Source organism: Carassius carassius, chromosome 27, assembly GCF_963082965.1.
Source record: "Carassius carassius chromosome 27, fCarCar2.1, whole genome shotgun sequence".
NCBI lineage: Eukaryota > Metazoa > Chordata > Actinopteri > Cypriniformes > Cyprinidae > Carassius > Carassius carassius.
In genome coordinates, this window is record NC_081781.1 from 18,832,063 (window position 1) to 18,848,371 (window position 16,309).

The window sequence follows — 16,309 nt, forward strand, 5'->3', positions numbered from 1 at the left end:
ACTTGCTCAGACCAGGTCAGTGTTGGGGAAGTCGGATGCCGGAGCTGGGAATGAAAACACACCCAAGTGTACCATGTTCCAGTAGAGAAGTCATAAAACCAAGATAGACGTGTCCATTGTTAGCAACACCATAAAAGCACATAAAAAGTGTTATTTTGCACAGATAACGCCATAGGACCATGCAGGCCATACAAATGGATAGAACTATGTGCATCACTGACTTTATTGAGACAACAACAAAATGTGTTAATAAACAATGTATTTCTATTGTTTCTCTTCTGTTGATGCACTGAGCAGCCATAATAGATTCTGAAGTTGGAGTTGTTGTGATTCCTTGGAGATTCCGAGTTGGAACTCCAATTTAACTTCCAATTTTTCCAAGTACAAATTGAATGCAGCAATTGTTCAATGTTCAGTCTATTTCATGAAGTGCTAGTGTGCTATTGTATAAATACTTACTGTCAAGATACTGTTTATGTTTATATTTTTATCTTAATATTCAGAATTACATACTTCACACAATAATTGTATAGCAATTTTTTTTTTTTGCCATTATAGTCTCTTGTGCACTTAACCCCACATTGTAATGGTCTTTCTAACCTGCTTTTAACCCCAAGGCAGATGTATGTTCACACTTCAGGGCTTTTCACATTGCTCTTAACCCTGGGTTATCATTCTAAACCCTGCTTTTAACTCTGGGTTAAAGGTACATTTTAAACTTATACGTGCCATTCAATTATAAATGTGCCTTTGCAGCATAAAAACAGTACTAGATGACAAAGTAGGGTCTGTAATCAATTTTATTCAAATATTTACAAAGAGCATCCCTTTTAGTTTAAAATCAGAACAACCCTCTAAACATCTATGATGGTAATATTTACCACAAAAAAAAGTGCTGTCAGAACAAAACTAATATCAAAATGTATTTTTCTTCCCCCAAATTTACCTGTTCTTTCACCCTTTCACCTCTATCTTCATTTAAAGCATAAAGTGACTTACATACAAAAAATTTGGTTTCTTTCGACTGAAATTAAAAATCCCTTTAGCAACTATACTGTTTAATGTTGTAAGAAAATAACACAAAAACTCAGTAATACATCATGGCCTAAGGATGAGTTCAGTGTCCAGAGTTGATGTCGTGTGTAAGTGCTTTTGGAGCTGAAGAGTGCTCCGAATTCCACACGCTACCCCCCCCCCCCCCCCCCAAAATGTTTATGAGCACACTTCATCATGGTCTTGTAAATATAGACTCAGTTAATACTTCACACGGCTGAGAATTACAATCGATTGGGGAGGAAATAATGTCTCTTCTGTATACTTATATTGAAACTGTCCTTCCTCAGCTCTGTGAGGAAGAGGTTTGCAAAGCAAAGCAAAACAATCCCAGGAAAGGTTATTTGCATCATTCACACACTTAAAAACTCAGCTTACAAAAGTTGACAGACACAAACACAGGCGGGCACTTGATTAATCCAGCAGAAAGGCATGCACTGCTAAAATAGTTTTCTAAATCAGCATTTTTGTCTCATTTTCCAGTAAAAATAGCTAAATATCCTCAAAATATCCTTGCTAAATTTACATAAGAAGCAAAAATGAGATGCTAAGACTCATTTTAGAGAATATATATCATGGATCTTAAGGTTATTCTTAAACATGAATTTTATTTTTGAGCATAAATCTAGTAATATTTGGTGAGACTTACATTGAAACAATCATAAAATAGACTTAACATTCAGTAAACGGTCTTGCATAATTTTAAGGACATTTTGATATTTTTACTAGAAAACAAGGCAAAAATACTGATTAGGGAACACGATTTCCTGCTTTGAAGGCCTCTGGCAAACAGCATTCAGTGCTCTCTCATCTCAGTCTCGATTTAGTTTCCGGTTCGATTCGTGGTGTAGCAGATGTCAGCCAGTGGTCTGAATTTAGGGTCGAGAGTGTTCAGAAATTCCAACGATTCCTGTTCGCCCACGATGCTACAACATCCTACAGAGCCTGCAGGAGATCCCATCCCCTCATGCCCATAAGTCTTCAGCAGGTCATCCGCGTACCTCCCCTCCTCTTCGTCTCCGAAGTAAGCCAGTTTCTGTCGGAAAATAAGGTCGCAAGTTAGGTCACATGAAAAAAACTTCAGTGAAGCATGAACGAAAAACAGAAAGAATGTGAAGTATGAGTTTTCTGGGTTAATGAATGTATAAATTCAGCTCACCCTGTCCAAGTAGCGCCCGTTGGTTTTCCATGTGTCCAGAGCACTCGCATTGGAGATTTTCTGTATCGTGGCATTGCCGTATATGTTGTTATCATAGCGTCCAGATGAGTAGTACTTCTCTGTCCCAAACTCTTGAGTGGTGGTGTTGTACACACCTCCTCCCTGGAAAAACGACTGCCCGTAGCGCCCTGAAGCTGAAGTCATGTTCTTACTTTCCATGAGGTTGCTCTGCAGTGACCCGTCCACTACCTCTACCCCTACCCCAGGAATTATCATCAAAGCTCCATCTTTCTAAAAAGAGAACGACATTCCAGCCAAATATGGTCAACCTCTTCTAGTGGTTTCTCGGATTCATTTAAGCATTTAAAAAGAGGTGTTTTACTTACCACTTCTTCACCAGGAGCCTCAGTGTTGGATTTCAGCAGCATTCCACCTGTTCCTGTGTCATCGTTGATGTAAAGCTTGTCTCTCTTAGTGCTGCATATGAAGATGAGCAACAGACCTGATACGGCAAGAAAAACAGAAGGAAAATTTATTGGTGTTTCTGAGAATCATTTATGAGCGTAAAATGAGTCTGAGACTATAAAAGAATAAGATTTTTTTATTATTATTATTTAAACATATCAGCTTTGAGAGGTTTGGACAAAATAAATACAATAAAAAAATAATAATCTGAAATTCATGTAAAAAATTCAATTAAACTTTTCACTTATATTAATATGCTGGTATATTTTTAAAGTGTTAAAATAAACATTTTCACTGGTGTTCTCAGACTCTTGGATTTACATACACTAGTTGACATTTGAAGATGATCAAAAGACAAGAACGCATTTTGGATTGAACTTTTTTTGATCCACTTCAAATGTTGACTAATGTAGTTTAAGGACCATATTCAGCAAGGATGCTGATCTAAAGTGACAGTAAAGACATTAACATTGTTGCAGAAATTCTATTTCAAATAAATGCTGTTCTTTGAACAAATCAAAATAATAATCCTTAAAAAAGTATTCACGTTTCCACAAAATTATTAAGCAGCACAACTCTTCAACTTGGATAATAATAAGAAATGTTTCTTGAGCACCAAACCAGCATATTAGAATAATTTCTGCAGGATCATGTGACACTGAAGACTGGCGTAATGATGGTGAAAATTCAGCTTTGCCATCACAGGAATAAATAACATTTTAATATATATTAAACTCTAAAACAATTACTTTAAATTGCAAACAATATTTAATAATATTACCATTTATGCTGTACTTTTATCAAATAAATGCATCCTTGGTGAGGACGATAGTTCTTTAATGATTTTTTCAATGGTAGTGTGTCTATTGGTGAATATATGTATATGTAAACGTATGTAAATAAATGTATGCATTACAGTATATGGTGGTCATAGCCAGAAGTGGGCACTCACTTAAAAGTAGCAGCAGCAGGCCAGAGAGAACTAAGGCAAGGATTCCCAAACTTCCCAAAGAGGAAGAGGCGCTCCGAGCCCCACATGTTCCTCCGTTATCCTCCCTCTCACAAGTGCATACTCGCACATTCACAGTCTGCTCTTTCCCGAATCCCTGCAGATCCTTCACCAAGAGAGGAACGCTGTAGAGACCGTTGGGCATTGGCACAGTCTGTTCCAGCACCACAGAAGAATCTGCATCAGAAGAAAGACATGATGTCTGTGATCATACTGCAACACTTTCAGTTCATCTGCCTTTTTTGGTTATTGCTATATTGAGAAATTATAAAATAAAATACAAAAATTTAGATAAACCCCCATCACCCATCAATACCCTCTATCCTTACCTGTAGTATCCTTCAGTTTCCAGCTCCCATCATGATCTGCTCCAAGTTCGAAAATGAAGGGAGTAGAGTAAGGTGTCTTGTCCAGGTCAACGGCTTCAACCAAAACAGAGCTCAGCGTATCACCCTTATTACACAAGATCGGATCTGGATTCGTAATCATAGGCATGCAATCATTAACGTCTTCTATCTGGATTATAACTGTCCCTTTTCCTGTCTTCTTACCTGAGGAAAGAGAGATTCCAGTGAGCTTAATGTAACGTTAGAGAAACAAACTGTCAGAATACAACTTGCTTACAATGCACAATTTTACCAATAGTGACAAATTTATCTCAATTGCGACTTTCTTACAATTACGACTTTTCATCTCACAATTGCAACTTTCTTATAACTGTGACCTTATATCTAATAATTGCAACTTTATATCTCACAATGGCAACCCTTTCTTTCATAATTACAACAACTTTATTGCAATTGAGACTTTCTTACATAATTTCGGTCTCATAATTATGTCTATTAATCTCTTTATTGCAACTTTTTTATAACTACAACTTCATGTCTCATAACTGTGACTATCATTCACAACTGCAACTACTGTACATCTCATAATTGCGACTTAATATCTCACAATAGTTGACATATCATAATAGCTTCTACATCTCACAATTGCAATGCTGTCACAATTGTGACTACATACAGTATCTCATAATTGTAAATTTACAGTTGCACAATTACTCACAATTGCACAATTCTCACAATTTTGAATGCATCTCCATAGAGGAAATGTAGCATCTTGTGCGAGAGCAAATATAGGTAGCCTAATTCTGAATGTAATGACTATACATTATGACATTTTTATATTTATGTACACAATAATAATCTTTTACATTTTAATCTTTTATTCTTTCAGTCATTTACTGTGTGTAAGCAAAGTGAACGCGTAGTGGACCCATCCAGATGTGCATTTTCTACTAATGCGCCCTTTAAATATTGCACCATTGACTTTAGACTGTTGACCAGGTTTGATATGGTCTATGGAGCAGTCTATTTTCAGTTCCTTTTTTAGACCAGCATGCCCATGGGCATAGCTTCACGTCTCATAAATGTGTCTTTTTATCTCTTAATTGAAACTCTCATAACTGCAACTTTGTCTATAATATTTCGCTCAATTGCAATATCTCAAAATTGTGAATAAATATCTCATAACTGCAACTTTCAAACTCACAATTATGACTACATCTCATAATTGAAACTGTATATGTAGTAACAATCGTGAAATATTTCACAAATGCTACTTTATATTTCATAGCTGCAACCTCAAAATTGTGACAGCCTTCTCACAATTACAACTTTCTAACAAGCTTCACACCTCATAAATCTGTCTTTTAATCTTGTAATTGCATCTTCCTCATAACTATGACTTTACAGTATATTATAATTGCAACTACATCTCAAATGCAATGTGAAATTGTGACATACTTTCTTTGTCTCAAAATCCTCCTTTCATGAAACAGGTTTTTCACATATGCATACGTTTGTGATCAGTTTTACACTTCACAGACCTCAAATAAAATTAGGACAGCAAGAACGCCCATTAGCAGTGAAAACATTGCAACCTTCTGATGTCCAAAGATAAAAATCGTGTTTAAAAGTTGCATAAGAGTTAAACAAGGACAAATGTACTCAGTACTTCCTGGAATGCCATTCAACAACATTCAGTGTTTAGAACATGTAGTGTCAGGTAGAACGTTGATCATCATCAAAAAAAAATGTTACATCACACCACAAAATCCTGAAATTTTTGAACAGGCCTGAAGCTGTTTCTAGTCTACCCAACCGCACCCAACCATTAACATTAACAGTAAGAGAAAACACACACCCATTCATAGAACAATAGAGTACAGTGTCTACTCAGAAACAAAACAATGTTTCAGCGTTGATGTGCTGAATGTCCACAGATTATTAAATTAAGATCTCAGATTTAATCTAATTATGGTGTCAATTGTGTGACATCAAATCCAGACTCACTCTCATCCACAGCTCTGATGGTTATGTTGTACATATCGTTGCGGACCAAAGGTGATTCTCGATCTATTGTATTGGCTGTTCTCAGTTCTCCAGTGTTCTCCACCACAGTGATCCAGTTGCCTGGGTCAGTCATCTTATAGTACCTTACACATAAATAAAAAAAGTGAGAAAGTGCATTCAAAATACAGTATAAAGGTATATATCATGTACAATTACATTACCACAATACACTCTAATGTCATATACAGAGACACTCACTGTAAAAAATAATTCTGTGGCTTAGTAAATATTACAGAAATTTGTAACTTTATTAACTTAATAAAATCTCTGAATATCGTGTACTTGATTGTTTGAGTTAAACATACCAAAATAATAGAGTAAAAATCCAAGTTCATTTTATCAAAAATTTACAGATATATTTAAGTTGTTTTCAATAAAATTATTTAGTATTTGACTAACCAATTATTTCTTTATAATATACTTAATATATTTGTGAAATTTCTATCAAAATATTTGAGAATGTTGAATTAAACTGATCTGTTTCAAGAAACAAAAATATTACTTAATTCAAATCAATATTATTAATATATTTAACACACTCTTAAAATTTGAGTAGGTTTACTCAATTAAAACAATGCACCCCTCCCCCACCCTCTGACGTGACGACAACTCGACGGTTGGTTGAGTCAGTGTCAGTGAGCGCGGGCAGTTTGAACTCTCCTGTCTCCAGACAACAGCTCTCTTCTCAGCGTCGCAGATTTGGTGCATTTCCTCTGTGAAATTCAGGTTTGTGTATGTTTTATTTTATCTATAAAATCTTTACTGTGCTTTAAATCATATTTAATGCAAAACAACATACAGAGGCGTAATTCGACACCTAAACGAGAGTCGCGCCTGTCTTTTTGCATGATTGAAGCTCTTTGCATAAACACATGACTTCATTCCTAATGATAATAAATATAATTAATATCATTTGGATGATAAAATGTCCTCAGAACTGTCACTGTTTGTTTATTGGCAGGTTATGTCAGTCACTCGCAGTATCTATCGGCTGTGAGTGAAACGCAGGACGGCGGTATGAAGTTCAAAGTTCACCCGCAGAGGTGAGTCCGTCTCCGGCACGAGGACCAGCGATGATCCGGTGGATATTGGGTTGATTTGATTACACTTGAATTAGGCTACCTGAATTTTTAAATATTGAATTTTTACTTATAAAATGTTTGTTAAATGAGTTTAAATGTAGGCAATATTGTATACAGTGTAAAATGTGCTGTATTGCTGTACTCATTGACAATAAAGGCCAATGTCATGTATACTGGTGGTTGTGTGGAGTACTATTTTACAAAGGTTTAGAGAAAATAAAAAGTTAATATTACTCATTAATAAAAACAGTTAATATTACTCATAAATATTGTTTTTAAATGTTTAAATGTTCAATTATTTCTACTCAATTTGATTTGTTAATGTACCAGATGCAGTTACTCAGATTTACTTAATTTTTTTACTTACATTTACTCAATTCATACAGTATATTTCATTGATTTCACAGCTTTAAAATTTACTCAATTTTTTTTGAGTGTAAAAATGTTTCACTAATAAAATTGAGTAAATAATAGTTAAACATTTTACAGTGTAGATGCTATAAATAAATGTAAAATCTAGAGAGGTTACCGGAAAGCATTAAAGGGACTGTAAGTAGGAATTACTCCCATCTAGTGAAATTGTATTTTGCATTCAAACTAATTTTGCTCTCCAGCGCCTCGCTTTTTCAAATGCGCATTGCATCTACGGTAGGCGATATGTACCAAAAAGCTTTGACAGGATGTCTTCTAATAGCACTTCGTTTTGGCGACGATGTTTTGTTCTCCTGTGGCGCGGCATATGTATGGTCCATAATAAGAATGCAATCCAGCCTTTTAAACTTGCCGGTGCAGTTTCAAGCGCCTCTCACTGCTCTGCACCTGCGTTTCTGGCTCTGACACGAAAACGCGTTGTGGAAACGCGTTGGCTTAGTACTTTTTGTCCCTCTCTGCTATTATAGTTTTGCAAGATGGCAGAACTACATGGAAGCCTCCGTCGACCTACCCGTCCCATGTATATAAAGATAATAAATTCTTCATTTACGAGGATTAGTTTAAACATTGGCATAGGTATTTGTACACCATTGAGGGCATATTTATGAATAAAAATATTGATTTTAGATAATAAAATACCTAAAAAGTTACTTATTGTCCCTTTAAGTACAGTATAATTAAAATTATTTTCTTATTAAATTCTTAGGAAAGTATTTACGTAAGACATGCTCTTGCTTGTCTTCAAAAACAGCTAGTCAGAGCATGACAGAACAGAAGACCAAAGACCAACTGAATGTGTAAGGTGTTGCTTGAAAGATAATTATTTAGTTAACCTCAAATAAACCCACATCACCAAAGAACATACTTTATTCCGTCACTGTTCTTCTTTTCTGGATCCAGAGCTTTATAGGTTCCAATGACAGTTCCGTTGGCAACATTCTCCTTGACTTTGAGATATAGAGTGTCAGGGTTGAACTCTGGTCCTTCATCTACATCTCCCACACTCAGCTCGAGTGGCACAGACAGCCATTTATTCTCAGGCCCAACCAGTGGAACCTCATTACGAGCAGTTATTTCCAGCTTCACCAGTGGAGTTTTTTCATAATCCAAACCCTGAAAGAAGAGAATAGAAGGGGGATTGAGAACACTAAGGATTTACTCAAATGCATCTACATAAAACTTGCTTATTTCACCCAAAAGCACCTCCTATACTATGTGTGAAGAGCTGTCAAAAGCTCCTCGGAGAGAAGAACCAGTGTTTGCCTGCCTGATGGATGTACTTTAAATAACAGGATGTGGTTGAACCGCACATGCATATCGAACAGACAAGCGTTTTCACACACAGCTCTGAAATAGTGAGCTAACCCTGCAATGCCTCTATAAATAAAACCAACACAACCCTGTCAGAGAGTGAAGAGAGCCCTCAAGATAATGACTGCGACCCTCAGTGGAAGCTATCGCTACTAAGAATGTACTAGCAAAGGGCAAATTCAGCAAAATTCCAACGAATTCTTCAAAGACATTTGGTTTCTATTTCTTGCCAAAAAAGTTATTTTCTGATGCTTCCACAAAATAACTTCCTGTGCAGACTTTTATTTGAATGCATTTAAAACCATTCACCTTTATCACATACAAAAGCCCCTCGTTGGTTTTGGGGTCTGTCTCCATCCTGAAGTTCCCACTTTCATTTCCTTTTGTGACCTCAAACAGGGCCTTCCAGTTGGGGGTGTTCACCAAGTCCTTATCTTCCACTGGTATCCTAGTAACTAGCACATTTTCTTGGTTCTCTTGAACGTTGGCCTTGTACTGTTTCCCAAAAAAAAAATTCCAATAAATAAATCAAAAATAAAGTTCCAATACCACAATTTCCAACATAAAGCTTTTCACTTAAAGATGTTAGTTAATTATGTTAATATCTCAAGATGAAAGCTATACAATTCTATTCATCTCCTGACTGGTTTAGTAGTTTATTTGTTTTGTTTTATTGCTGGATAGACAATAAAAGGGCCCTACCAACTTCTCTTTAAAGGTAGGAGGGTTATCATTAACATCTGTGAGAGTAATCACAACTGTTCCTCTGCTGAAGAGCCCACTAGGAGCACCGCCCATATCTCTGATCTCTATTTCAACGTAAACTTTGTCCTGAGCCTGAGAAAAACAAAACAAAAAACATTTGAATTATTGACAGACTGTATCATCTGAACACACAGGCTTTGTAGAGATAACACCAAACCAGAAAAATACCTCTCTGTCTAAGGTGTTAGTTTTAGAAGTTATTACTCCGGTAAAAGGATCGATGGAGAACATGTCAGTAGCGTTGTGCAGAGTAAACTTGATCAAGGTGTGGGGGGTTTTTGGCTCATCTTTATCTGTGGCATTCACTTGTCCTATTACAGTGCCTGAAAAACAAAATGCAAATATAATTTAATACACTACAAAATACATTTATGTGTTTAGCAGACACTTTTATCCAAAGCAACTTACAGTGCATTCAAGCTACGCATTTTTTTGTTTTTGTTTTTACCAGTATGTGCATTCCCTGGAAACTGAACCCATGACCTTTTGCACTGCTGACACAATGCTCTACCACTGAACTATATATATATATATATATATATATATATATATATATATAAATATAAAAGTAATTACACAGTATGAAGATAACAAATTTTAAGATTATTTAAAGTTAAAAGTAATATATGCTATATTATTAAATAATATACATGAATATAATAATATAAATTTATAATTTATAATTAATTAATAATAATAAAGTTAAATATAAATACATTTATAAATAAATGTAATTCTAAAATTGTATAAACAATACTACAATAACAATAACAATTAATTTAGGAAATTGAAAACTATTTTACCCATCAATTAATATTACTTCAGTGCATTCTGGCATATTTCCATTTCTTTAGATTTAATTTTCCCATTATTAAAAAAAAAATACATATATATATATATATATATAATTTTTTTTTTTTTTTTTTCATTACTGTAATAGAACATATTTTTACTTCAGTAAAACAATATGGTTGTACAATCGATTTTTCCTAATAAAAATCTACATAAATTAAAGGTTGTAAAACAAATGTTACCATGATGGACAAGTAATACATGCATAATAATTTTACTGCATAACATTATTAAGAATATAAAAATATATATATTTTTAATAATTATAGTAATGAGAGTTGTTATGAAAATAATATAAAAGTTTTGGTGTGATATATGGCCTGAACTTGATATTTGAAAATGCATCTTTTGTCCTTCTCTTTCATACCTGCCCTGCACCGCTCTTCTACAGTGAAGAATCGACCTCCTATGAACTCAGGGGCGTTATCATTCTGATCCTGCACTATCACAGTGATGGGCAGATATTGATCTGTTTCCCTGCCACTCATGTCAAACACACGAGCGATAAACTACAACAAGAGAAAGAGACAAATTTAGTTGTACTGATGCTATAACCATATTCCAGACCATAAGCTCATGCACTGTTTTCTGAATAAGGCCTGAAATATTCAGACTCACATTGAATTGTGGGTACTGCTCACGGTCAACGGTCCTGGTCACCCTCAGCAAGCCGGTGTTCCTGTTTAAGGTGAAAAGGCCTACAGGATCTGAAGTAACACCCTGCCCACTGATTTCATAATACACTGTGTAATTTACTGAAGAATCAGATGCAATCTGAGAAAAGATGAACACAGCAATAAGTCAGCGAGCATAAGAAAACAGGAAATATAAGAAAAAGGTCAAACTGAGTTCATGGAATGGAGGAGGAAATGGGAAGGGAGTAAAGGAATGACCTAAGTAAAGATATATATCTTATGTTTCTCGATCTCACCGTCTCCAGATCCTTTGGGAATGGAGGCTTGTCATTCTCAACTAAATTGAAAGGCAACGGTCTCCATCTTCTCTTAGTGCGCTTGAGAGCCACACTGTTAGACTTCTGAGATGCCTGAAGCCAGAACATATAGAGAAGCATTTGTCACGCTGCTTATCCAGATCATACGGTTTATAGTTAAGACTTACAGGCTGTAGTTTTACCTCATCTTTACAGGACAGGATTATGTCCACCCTCCAATCCATTCCATTCTCATCCTGCACCAGCACAGAAAACTGCTTTGTCGTAATCTCCAAACCGTGAACTGTGATAATGGCTCCATCTGTATTCACAGCGAAGTCAGGGTCACTGGAAGTATAGGCCACAGGTTTGGGCGCACAGCCTTTGAGACTCACTGTGAAAAAACACAACAATGTCCGGTAATTATTCCAGAGCTAAGCCTCGCATCTTTCAAAAATCAAAAGCAGTTTGAATACATTGCTTGTTTTTCATATCACTAAAGTTTTCAAGCTTAAAAAGAATGCAAAAGCGCCATTAAAGTATAAGCAGTATCAGAAATTACTATCAATATAAAACAATACAAATATGAAAAAAAGAACATTAGAAATATAGCTGAAATAACATAGTAATAAAGGACTTAACTGAAAGCGAAATGGAACCAACAATAATGAATAAAAATGTCAAAAGCACAGAAAAATGTACAATTAAAATAAAAAACTGAGATTATGAACATAAAAGCTTATTTAAAATATTAATAAAAATATTAGTGATGGTCTAGAAAAAGTATTTTGAAGCAATAGGATTATTTTGTTTAACCCTTGTGTGCTGTTCATATTTTTGTTACTCAGCCAGTGTTCATGGGTCTAGTGGACCCACTGTGGTTTTAGGTTTTTAATTCAACACAGTCAAAAATTATATGTTAAAATACTCAACAGATGTTTTACTTCCGATTACAAGCAGTATGAACAGCATATATGGTCAAAAATCGCCTTTTACTTCTGTTAGATCACATCTATGAATTAAATTGCTACAATCTTGTGTGGTTATGGAAACTCACACATACACTCACACTCTTAAAGACTCTCTCTCTCTCTCACACACACACACACACACACACACACACTAATAGCAGGCCAAGAAAATAGGATTGAATGTACACACAATTTCCACTCATTTACTAGCTCCAGTAGACCTGAACATCCTGTATTATCATTATTCACTGATAATCTTCCCATTCAGTTGACTTATATGATATTGTTATGCTGCTTTTGTGTTTATTCGAAGGTCCTTTTTCATACCATAGAAGCAAAAAAGTCACATGGCTTTGGAACAACATGAGAGTGAGTAAATGATGTTGGAATGTAACATTTTTGGTAGAACAGATTTTTTTTCTTCAATTATCTTTATGTAAACATCATGTTATGTAGCCTAATTACCAACATCAAATGAAGGAAAAGATTAGTCTGCATAAAAGGTCATTTCATGTCATGCGGTATGAAAAGGCTTAGTGAAACCACAAATCTTACATCCTTCCTTGCTTTCGGGGATGACATAACCGGCGGGCAGCCTCTTAGGAACCTGAGCAAGCACAGGCCTCAACCCACAAGACTCAGCGCTTTGAAACAGCACCTGAGGGAGGAATTGAAAGTGAGTGAAAGGGAGAATCAACGGAGCATTGCATTCCCCACTGTGACCGAGCAAAACATGAGAAATGTAGTTTGAAACAACATATGACTTCAGATGTTAATCCTAATAATTCAGCTGAGGATTGGGGCTGTGTGATAATCAGATTCATGTTAATTGTATGAACTAATATATTTAATAAAGTATGAGTATTTAATCCTTTTTGTTGTAATATAGGTTACTTTATAGGGGTGTTTGACTTGCAAAAAACATTATTAATCAGTCTCTTATTTTCTTGTTTTACACAGCAAACTTATCACATAATCACTTGATTGTTACATTAAGTTCTAAACAGCTACAAGAAAGCATTAAACCAGTGCCTCTTTTTGTGTGCGGCAAACAAACGACGGTGAACCGAAACAATGACTCGCATACCTCAAGAACAACATAGGAAACTGTGGCTAATAACAATATAAAAAGAACATAGCTGGACAAAGTCAGGAAATGTTAACCACAAGCAAAGACATAAAGCAGATTTCAAGTCCTCTACATATGGTATTCTGTCTCATTTTATTGTGTAATGTTATGGGTATCGGTTATATATTCATATCAGCTCTTCTTATCTCCGAAGTAGACAAATCTGCCCAGTAGAACCAAAGACTTGAAAATAATATGTGAAAACTATTTTTTCTTTAGTTGAATGCTTTAAGGTTTATTGTCATTTTGGCTTTATGAGTCTTTTACAGACACCAACATTGGAGTAAATAAACATATGGCAATAAAACATGCCATAAGTGTACCACCGTGTATGAACCTGAACAATATCAGGAAATCGCAAAGTTTAAAACTTACATTCAGGTTTTAACTAGTCCATCAGTAAAAAAATCCAAATAACTGACCCACCCAGTGAACATCAGTCAGCTAGCCTACGTGATAGCACCTGTCTCAGTCAACATTAGTGATCAGTGAGTGAAGACATTTACAACAGCACTATGGTTTCTTTAAAACAAATCAATTAACATTTGTATAACTGATTTACTTGGTCAGTTGCTTAGTTTCGCCCTGGATGATACTCAACAAGCATAGCAACTAAATTGTTAGATGGAAATTCAAATACAGATGGGTTAACTAATTAGTGAGGACTTCGTTATTCTAAACAGTTAATGTTCAAGTAGTTTCATCCCTTTGAAATCCACAACACACAATTAACCAGTTAAATCGTTTCCAAATATTTGGAAAAAGGTAGGGGAAAATCCATTCATAATTCAATATTATCACTGGGGAAAACTTATAAACCATGGTAAACAGATTAAACCAAATTACCATAGTACTAGTTATTGACTATAATAAAATGTGATCACATGGCATTAACCACCACTGCCATGACAGAATAAGAAATTCAAATGACAGAAATATTCTAAAAAGCAGAAGAATTTATTTCATTCATTTAATTCACCAGCCCTATTTATTTTTCTTTAAAAATGTACTATAAGTAACCTATATTAGTTTAGTGGGCTGTATTCAGTTAGCCTAAAATTAATTGACGTTTATGCCAACATATATGCAAGTACTCTCTCGTAATCTTAAAAAACATGTTTTTCCATGTTGATTTAAGGGTGTTTAGGTCTTTTTATTATTATTATTATTGGGAGAACGACATAATATCGATTAATAAAATGTTATTCGCAATACAGGCTCATAACTCAGATTTTGTACATTTTATAACAGCTAACTAGCAATTTGACGGAAACTAAGGTTACCAAGATAGGAAATGATACAGCAAGAATTCAGGTAGGCCTACGATAAACTTATATTAAAAGATCTAAAATAAAATGACAAAAAGGTATAGGGAAAAAAATGACAACCGTAACTTTAACTTACCAAAGTAAGCAGGCAGAGAGCGAACAGCGCGCGTTCATACATCCTGCTGTGTGTGTGATGAATTTCTCTAGACTCCACTAACGTAACACTGCGTGTAACAGACACAAGTGCTCGGATAAAGTCCTCTGGGTTCGGTGTGGCTCTCATGCGAGGGAGTCTTTAACATGGGTGTGGCACGCCCCAGCCTCTCACTTTCTATACCAATAGGACTGAATGTTTAGTCTTGAGTACACTTAACTATGCTTTGTCCCTGACTTCCTTAGCTTGGGAAGCTCTGGAAGGCTTAGACTCCACCCCAGACTGCCCCTGAAACACCCTCTGACTGTGTGTGTGTGTGTGTGTGTGTGTGTGTGTGTGTGTGTGTGTGTGTGTGTGTGAGAGAGAGAGAGAGAGAGATAAGAGAGAGTTGGGGTTATACTTTAACAGAACAGACTTTTACCCGTTATACCATCTGACTTTTCAGACATGATTAATGCATGACAAAATTAATCTTCATCTGTTTGGGTGGAGTGCAGGAGGTACTGGTGATTATACAGACAGTCATCACATTTACACATTTAGCAAAGGAAAGAAACTATTTTACAACTTTTGTGCTTAATCACCCGTTAAGCCCAATAAAAAAAAAAAAGAAAGAAAAAGAATCCAAGCTTGAAACCACTCACATGTGCACGCCTTTTCACGTGGGATGATTTTTTCGTTTTGAATTAATACCTGGTCAAGAGTGTGGCTTTGAATGTAACCGCTTGATAACTGTGGTGCATTAGGCCTTAAAAGTGAAAATATGTGAACTGTTGACCTAAAGTTCAGCAGAATGCAGTTTTGCTGTGAGAAATTGGAAGGGAATGGGTGTTAAAGAGGAATAAAGAGGAATGAACAGGATGCGCTTCAACCAAAACACTTAAACTGATAAGGGAATGACTCAGACTGATTTATGAGAGCAACACAAGAAAAGGGTTCAAATTTCAAGAAAAGTGTTCAAATTTCAACAATTTTAAGCTCTTTAAATGTGGTAAAAATTATTATTATTATTATTATTATTACATTAGAGCTTCAGATCTAATGTTTTTGTTGTGCAAACTAAGATAAATAGGATAAATTATTTGATCATAAAATTGACTTTTCATGAAAAAGTCCATTTCATCATTTCTCACTGACTCTAAACATTTTAGGCCCTATTTTCTACCTTTTTATGTAAAGCACTGTTATCTGAACACATTTTTAAAGTATGCAACTTTATTTGCTTAAATCATTTCGGGCCACATAGCAATCAGCGTCAGCTTCTAAACTAGTCTGCCTTTTTTGCAGAAAAACTGATAAGAGAGACAGATAAAG

General features: G+C 35.3%; 1 protein-coding gene across 1 annotated transcript; it reads right to left on the reverse strand.

Annotated features, from left to right (window-relative positions):
- Positions 1-1,876: 1,876 nt before the first annotated feature.
- Positions 1,877-15,259, reverse strand: LOC132107428 (desmocollin 2-like protein). Its single transcript, XM_059513636.1, has 16 exons — positions 14,978-15,259; positions 13,000-13,102; positions 11,677-11,867; positions 11,474-11,587; positions 11,161-11,316; positions 10,910-11,051; positions 9,859-10,013; positions 9,628-9,762; positions 9,235-9,420; positions 8,480-8,727; positions 6,041-6,183; positions 4,016-4,237; positions 3,630-3,863; positions 2,599-2,714; positions 2,213-2,503; positions 1,877-2,089 (listed from the first exon to the last, which is right to left on the reverse strand). Exons 1-16 carry the CDS (start codon positions 15,122-15,124, stop codon positions 1,877-1,879), a joined length of 2,796 nt encoding a protein of 931 aa, XP_059369619.1. The 5' UTR covers positions 15,125-15,259.
- Positions 15,260-16,309: the final 1,050 nt, after the last annotated feature.

Coding starts and splice junctions, on each gene's coding strand:
- LOC132107428 (XM_059513636.1), bottom strand. CDS start 15,124: ATGAGAGCCACACCGAACCCAGAGGACTTTATCCGAGCACTTGTGTCT. Junction 11,868..12,999: donor CCCCGAAAGCAAGGAAGGAT/GTAAGATTTGTG, acceptor GTTTTTTCACAG/TGAGTCTCAAAGGCTGTGCG. Junction 2,090..2,212: donor ACGGGCGCTACTTGGACAGG/GTGAGCTGAATT, acceptor ATTTTCCGACAG/AAACTGGCTTACTTCGGAGA.